This window comes from Nicotiana tomentosiformis, chromosome 5 (assembly GCF_000390325.3).
Source record: "Nicotiana tomentosiformis chromosome 5, ASM39032v3, whole genome shotgun sequence".
NCBI lineage: Eukaryota > Viridiplantae > Streptophyta > Magnoliopsida > Solanales > Solanaceae > Nicotiana > Nicotiana tomentosiformis.
This window is the reverse complement of record NC_090816.1, coordinates 50,250,742-50,258,487: the sequence shown is the minus strand read 5'-3', so window position 1 is coordinate 50,258,487 and position 7,746 is coordinate 50,250,742. Positions and strand designations below refer to the sequence as shown.

General features: G+C 39.1%; 1 protein-coding gene across 1 annotated transcript; it reads right to left on the bottom strand.

The window, feature by feature from the left end:
- Positions 1–1,565: 1,565 nt before the first annotated feature.
- LOC104104179 (E3 ubiquitin-protein ligase ATL42) lies at positions 1,566–3,494 on the bottom strand. Its single transcript, XM_009612183.4, has one exon. It carries the CDS (start codon positions 3,261–3,263, stop codon positions 1,932–1,934), a length of 1,332 nt encoding a protein of 443 aa, XP_009610478.2. The 5' UTR covers positions 3,264–3,494; the 3' UTR covers positions 1,566–1,931.
- Between the last annotated feature and the right edge of the window lie 4,252 nt (positions 3,495–7,746).

Here is a 7,746-nt window from a genome sequence, read left to right as displayed (position 1 = left end):
TCACCAGACTTTAACTGTATTCAGCTTACTCCACGATGTTATTACCTGTTTGTTTCCCTGCTGCTAATTGTTGCTCTTAGTTTCCTATTACAAGCACTGTTTGGTATTGTTATCATGCTTAGTTTTATTCTAATATTGTCCATTGTTAGTTTCACATTTATACTTGTACAGGTTATTTGATCTAGTAGGTATCTTGACTGTCCCTCGTCACTACTTCACCAAGGTTAGTTTTGATATTTGTTGGGTACCGCTGTGGTGTACTCATGCTACGCTTTCTGCATATTTTTGTGCAAATCCGTGTACTACGGAGTTGGTTGATCATTAGCTAGCCGTTCGGACTTTGCTGTGGAGACTCAAGGTATACTTGTCGTCGCGTTCGCAGGCCTCAGAGTCACCTTATGATATTGTACTATTTATTTTTATTCTGAAACAGTTGTACTTAGAAGACTTTCTAGTAAACTCAGTAGAGCTTATGACTTGCACTACCGATTTTGGGATTGTAAGCTTTGTATAGAAAATTCATGTTCATGTTTAATAGTTTTTGGTTGAGTTTGCCATTAATTTAGTAAGTGTTAAGCGTACCTAGTCCCTAAGATTAGGTGTCATCACGACATCCTATGGAGGAAAATTGGGGTCATGACACTTAATTAAGTATGTTTTTTAGATTAAGCTAAACAAATATCCATGTAGACTGTCACATGGTAGATTTTAAAAATAATTTGGAGCGTGTATTATACGCACTAGTAAGAATGCGACGACGGGGTTTTATTATTAAGAGGGATATAATTCAGGGGATTTTGGGAGACATGAGATAGTTTAGGTAGGCAACTGACAAAGGCCGTATAGTTTAGACGGATTGTAAGGTATTAACTCTAACTTTTAAGGTTTTTGCACAAATCTTTAAAAAATGTTTAGTAGAATTACTCAAAGGAGTATTTGTCTAAGCTCTTCGTTATTTATTTTTAATGCTCTCAATTAATACTCCGCTAATTGAAACAATAAGAATTGATATAAAAATGGCAGCAAAATGATTTTTTCTTAATTATTGACTCTAATATTCTCACATTGCTAAAACCACTAAGAGGAGAGGTTGTGTTATTATTGACATAGATTCGCTGAATTCTAACTTCAAAGAGATTAATTCTCATTTCTTATAATCTCAATAATATACTATTAATATTGGTTGGTTCAAGATTTTCATAATAACCTCGAAAGTGTGGCTTAATTCAGAGAACCAAGAAGAAAACCAGGGTGGCAGCGGTCTTATTGTCTAGTATTGCATTCTTTATTTTAACACAAAACTCAAGTTGAGGAATTTTTAAAGCACATCTGTTTCAAGATGGCAGCTTAATTTACGTGCATACTGAGCCTGGTGAACTTAAACAAAATGAATAGACAGGAAAAAATTATTTACCATCTAAGTCAGCCCTTTTGAATGCAATAAATCAAATCCAACAATGTCATGTTGAAAAATGTTTTTCAAGAAAGATTCTAGCTTTTCTTTTTACATCAATAGAGGAATGATTCCCTCTAAAACCACGTACTATTCTTCCCCAAAAGAAGGATCAAGAATCTCGCAAAAGATTTATTAACTAGATAAGAACAATTTGAATACTAAGGTACAAGGACGGGACCAGGCTAGAAGACTCTCAATCGTTCCCATCATCTTAAATGCTTGATTTTTCTTTGGAAACTGAATCAGCACAGCCTTTCATTTTTACTATATATAATCTCTCAACTTGTTTGTCACTGAAAATCTTGCTTAAAGAGAGAAATTACAATTAACAAACAAAAAATGTCTTACTTTTCTGAACTAAGATATCTATGAGGTTCAAATTTTACTTCCGCGTGTGCCTCTGCTTCCATGATGCACCAGAAGTCAAGAAATTAAACTGAATAAGGCAAATTTTGGGAAGCCACTTATGAAAAGTCTATAAATTTAGTGTTTGTCTTCTGTTTGCTGTATGTGAGGAGGACTTTCTTTCCCTATTAGCAAACCACTTGACTGTTCTCCTTGCAATTGGAACCCAAAGCTTCCTTCTCCGTTCCGAAAGCTTTCTATTACCAATGTTGTTGCTGTTGAATCTTGGATGCACTATAATTTCTGACATGCATCTTTTCTCATTTTGACTTAGTGATTTTGATGAATTGGTTCTTGATTCTGAGGCTTCTGGAAATTGAGATAAATCATTTTGCTGGAATTTGCTAAACTTGCTCTCAAACAATCTTTTCCTTTCCATTTCATCCTTGATATTCATTCTTTGACCTTCTTCTTCTATCACTCTTTTCGCCGTGGATTGCTCAGTGATTCTGTCCATTGATGAGAATCTGTTGCTATTGAGCATTTCTGAATTCAAGAATATAAGGTCTGAAGAAGTCACATTACTCCATCGATTCTTGAAGACAACATCTGAGACTATAATCCTATGATTGAGCCTGTGTAGTGCTTTCTGATTCTGATAATCTGTTTGTTGTTGATTATCAATATTGTTTTCTTGTATTGGCAATTCTTCTTCCTTGTTACCCTTTTCGGATTTCTTAAAGCTGCTTCCAATACTAAATCTTGAGGATCCATTCTCCTCTCTTTGAATATATAGTTCCAAATTTGATTCCTCTCTTTGAATATATAGTTCCAAATTTGATTCCTCTCTTTGTATATATAGTTCCAAATTTGATTCCCCTCTTAGCTCAGACAAGAACCTCAAACTCTCTGAAGAAGTAAGTAATGAAAGGTCTTGAGCACTGACCTTATGCCTGCAAAGTGGACAGGTTGAATGGTTTTCCAGCCACTTATCAATACAGTCAATATGAAAGGCATGTTTGCACTTTGGCAGCAATCTAAGGATTTCAATATCTTCAAATTTTGATAAGCAAACAGCACATTCAAGCCCTTGTTTGGACCCTCTGATAAAAGAGAACCTGAAAAAAGGGAGTGATTCCACCACAGTTTTATCGATACCTGACAGTACTGATCGAACAAGTCCATCTTGAATATGCATAATATTGGTGCTGTTATGAACAGAAGAAGATGCCCTATGACAGAACTTGGCATAGAGGAGAAGAAGAAAAGTTAGTGAAAACATGATGGAGAGGACACCAATAACCACAGCAAGACTTGGCTGGAAACTGCTAACTACATCTTCTGATGGAGGGACTTCAGCTTTAACACTAAATAATCCAAATGAAAGGACTGCTAAGAATAATAGCATACTTGATTGATTCATGAGAATCCAAGATGCTGCAGCCAGAGAATACATCTGCATCTGCTTTTGTTTTGTGTATATAACAAGGCTATGAAATTATAAAGGCTAGTTTGACATTGGTTTTGTTGCGTCTGAATGTCTTTATATTTTTGGCAAGTGGATTGTTCTGGTTTATCTCTCTTGTTGGTATATATCTTCATGGATTGTTCATGTGCATCTCTTTATTTGTTGGGGGAAGGGGTTGGGGGTGGGTGGAGGTGGGACGTGGTGAGGTATACTGGATGTTTTAAAATTGGGAATTATGCTAACTCATATGGAGATGTGGGATGGCTTAAACATGAACACATATCTTCTGACTAGGGGGCTGAATAAAATAGTAACTTTTACCTACTCAATTTTAAAAGGTTGTACAGCCTCTGACGCAAGGACTTCGTCTGAGTCGTTGCCAGAGCAGATCTTCTGACAATATTGTTTTCTAAGGGTCATTTGGTACTCTGGATGAGCGGGATAAAGTGGATAATAAATTTATACTATGTTAGGTTGACGGTATAATTTTATTCCGGTATAAATTTATATTGTCAATCAAATATATTATAAATTGAGTCCCAGACTTAATCTTTGATATCTCATTTTATCTCATCTTATCCCATAAAACTTAGTACTCCCTCTGTTTCAATTTAGATGACACACTTTCCTTATTAGTCCGTTCCAAAAAAGAATGACATATTTTTACAATTGAAAATAATTCAATTTTAAATTCTTCATTTTACTCATTTTACCCTTAATGAGAACTTTTATAACCACACAAATATCATGGCCCCACAAAGCCTTTACCCCTTAAACTTTTGAGACCACAAGTTTCAAAAATCTTCTTTTTCACTTAAACACCATGCCAAGTCAAACTGCCTCATCTAAATTGAAACGAAGAAAATGTTATTTTATCTTACCACGCAGGTGGGATAAATTGGTCTAGGAATTATAATTCCAGAACTATAATCCCGGAATAATGTCCGCGTAACGACCCCTAAAGGTATTTGGTATCAAGAACTTACTGGTACTACTAATCCAATGTCAGTGCTAGGTAAACCCACTAAAGAGATAAAACAGTTCTTATCAAGAAATTCTTCATTCAGAAAGAAATTTGGATAATATTACTGTTTACCCGTAAAATGGTACAGTTAAATTTGTTACGTAGTTTATAGACAAGCGAACTGATTTTATCCGAAAATGATAAATAAACAAGATTAAAAGTAAGACATAGCGGTTAAAACTGAAGAAGATGACAAGCCTAGCTCCAAGAACAGCGTCTCCGAGGACAGAAATGAGAACAATATAAAAGAGCAAATAAAGTTGTTTAATTGAGAGCGAAAATGGAATACAACATATGTTTTGCCCAGAATTTCTTGTCCTTACAACGGCTGCAGAGCCTGCTCTTTATAGTTATCCCTAGGGAAACAAGATCCTAGTATCAAGCCCTACTTAAATAATAATAAAGGAGCCATTGATGAATATGTAACGACATGCCATGAATGCAAATATTCTCTGCAACGGCTGCCCATTTAATGTTAGGGAATATTCTTCATTGAATGCTACCCGATGACAAATATTCGATCGGCTCCCGTTGACCATACTCCCTCCGGGTTTACCCAATATCAATTGAAGTTTTTGTTCTCGGTATTGGTTATTACTTGATTCGTCTTTCACCCGCCTTAGGTTCCACGTGTCATGCTATCATTTGATCATTTATTATAAATCAATTTTACCATATACAGATAGTCCCCCTACTTTCTGGTGACATATCTTTATGTCACCGGGAAGTTGGTGAAGATCCCTTTCTTGGCGGAAAATCTCCTGAACAGTCTCTAACGCTTGAAAGGACGTATGTCTTCTAGCATTTAATACCCCGACATGTGTTGTCCCACGAGGAAATTATAACCACGATTTTTGCAGTCTATATCTTTACTTATACTCATCATTTTACCTCTTTTCACTTCCAAAATTTTCATAAGTTCATCATTTTCTCTACACTCAACCTCCTCCTGCTTAGAAAACTTTCATCTTCTCTAACTTTCTCTAAAAATGTTACTACCTTTTTACTACCATGGCTTCTTCTACTGAATCATTTAGAAACTCGGGTCTTCTCTTCGGTGGAGGCCCGAAGAGAAACAAAGACAAAATGCTAATGTTGATTCTAAGCCTCCCACTGTAAACACCATCATACCCAAATACCTGAGTACCGCCAATGACTTCCAGGAGAAGCTTCAATCCGCCTCTCCACGGACTTGGGCCGTTAGCAGATACCCTTCCTCTATTCGCCCTTCCAGTATTCCTGTTGTGAAGGAGGACTGCAACTGCCCAGACCTTGACATCCTTGCTCCCGATATGATAGAGCGGGTTACCTTCACCAAGAAAGGTTTTATGTATGTCTATACATATCTCTTCACCTTGGGTCCGTTTTCTTTGGGGACAAGTAAAGGGCTCGATCCCATAATTTTGGAGTTTTGCCACCAGTACTAGGTCTCCTTGGCATAAGTAGGCTCATCTATATGGCGAACGGTGGCTTGCCTATGCTAGTTACGCACGGAGACTGGGAAAACCCTAACCCTGGCACACATGATGAATCTCTACTGTCCCAAAAGTTTTTGTTGGGGAGTAATTAATTTCAGCAAATGTTGCCACCACGCCCTTCTCACCAGCGTGGATGGTGACAGTGATTGTGGATGGATGAAGACGTTTGTCATCATCACTACCAGGGATATCATCCCGACCACATTCCATCTTTTCCTGAATCATGGAACCATTTTTGTAAGTTTGCAATTTATTCATCTCTTTCCTTCGTATAAAGACCGTTTTCTGTTATTGTTGACCTCTTTTTTTTCCGTTGTTTAAGCTACCCAGTGGGAACCACCAAGGGTTCAAGGCCTGGACCAGTGGGTTCAGAAAATTCTGGATATTACAACACCAGAAACCTGTCGGTGGAAGGAAATGGCCCCCTATGGGTGAAAATTCAATAACCATGGCAAACCAAGTCCTTCTTCCTTTTGTTTTTGTATGAACATAGGTAACTTTGCTAATTCCATGTTTTGCTTGATTCAGGACTCCCGCAGGGTTTATCACCTGCCCCAAGGTTGATATTTTGGCCGACCCCGCGGAGGCCGCGAGAGTGCTATAAAGTGCCCTTGCTCAAAGCAGTGAACGCGGACCTGCTTCCGGTGAAGGTGCTTCCTCTCAGAGTCCCCAGCTAGAGAACAAGCAACCAAAAAGATGATGTTCTTCCTCGGCTGGGGCTCAAAAGAAGAAAACAAATACATCAGCCACTAATCCGACCACGATGGTCATTGTGGAAGATGGAGAAGCTAGTGATGAAGTGGATCCCTTTTAAAGGAAAAGAATATCTTCATCAGTTCAAACGGAGGCTCAGCTAGGGGAGCTTAAAACCCTGACCATAGAGGAGGTTCAAGCACTTTGGGGAGAGATGGATCTGGTAGATAATGTTGATTCCCCCTATCATGTCCCCGTTGCTGTTTCTAGTCCAAGGAGCTCGGATCCTGGGCCTCTTCTGCCTTCGAACACAAAGCAACCAATAATCAGTGCTACTCCCGCCGCAGTTTCTTCTCAACCTTCAACGCCAACAACTTCATGCCCCACAACACCAGCTGTACCTTTGCCACCATAACCTACTGCATCTCCTCCATCGGAAACTGACGCTAGAGAGGAGGGTGCTTCTCCTCCCCGATCTCCCGACCATGGGAATTTGGGGAATAATTACTCACCCCTTTCCCCATATCCCCGATCAAGGAGGAGTGCTACTCTTTTGGTTTTGAAGGAATGTCATCTGCTATCCATGCCGGTTGAGCTTGCCAACTATCTGAAGTCGCTGGCTTTAGAGAAAGATAAGAAGAAAATACACCCCCTTTCGGGGGAGTGTTTCTTGAAAACTGCAATGCATAATGTGGCAACGCTACTGTACTTGCTTTCTTATCATTTGTTTTCTATTTTTCTGCTGTAATGGGATTTCTAACCTTGATATTCTTTTTACAAGATAACTTCTTTGCTTTCGAGGGCCTGCAGAAATTAATTCTCAATAAGCAAGGACTTGCCTCCGAATGAGATCAATTGTTGGCCGAAAGGAACCAACTTGTTGCGTGCCTCCCGGTGTTGGAGGCAAAAGCTGCTGAGGCAGGCGAGCTTGAGGCCCGGCTGTAGCAAAGCGAATAGGAAGTGATGGCCCACAGCCAAGAAGCAACTCAGTTACATGCAAGTTTCAAGAAGCTAAGGCTAAGTGGGCTGAGCTCCAAGATGTTGTGCTTGATGCTGCGGTGTATGAGTCTGCCTCCGAGGAATAAGTGAATAACTTGAAGGCAGTCTTGAGCTCAAAAATCGAGGAGGCCAATGTCGCCGAGGAGAAGAGGGCCAGGATGGAGGAGAGATTCAAGAAGATCTTGGAGCAAAACTGGATTCATCTATCTACAACCCGTGATCTTGATTCTAGTCTCGATGCCATGAGATCCGAAAGGGATGGCCTTCAGACTGAGGTTGACAG

What these genes read in the sequence shown, in the direction of transcription:
- LOC104104179 (XM_009612183.4), bottom strand. Translation starts at nt 3,263, where the DNA reads ATGCAGATGTATTCTCTGGCTGCAGCATCTTGGATTCTCATGAATCAA.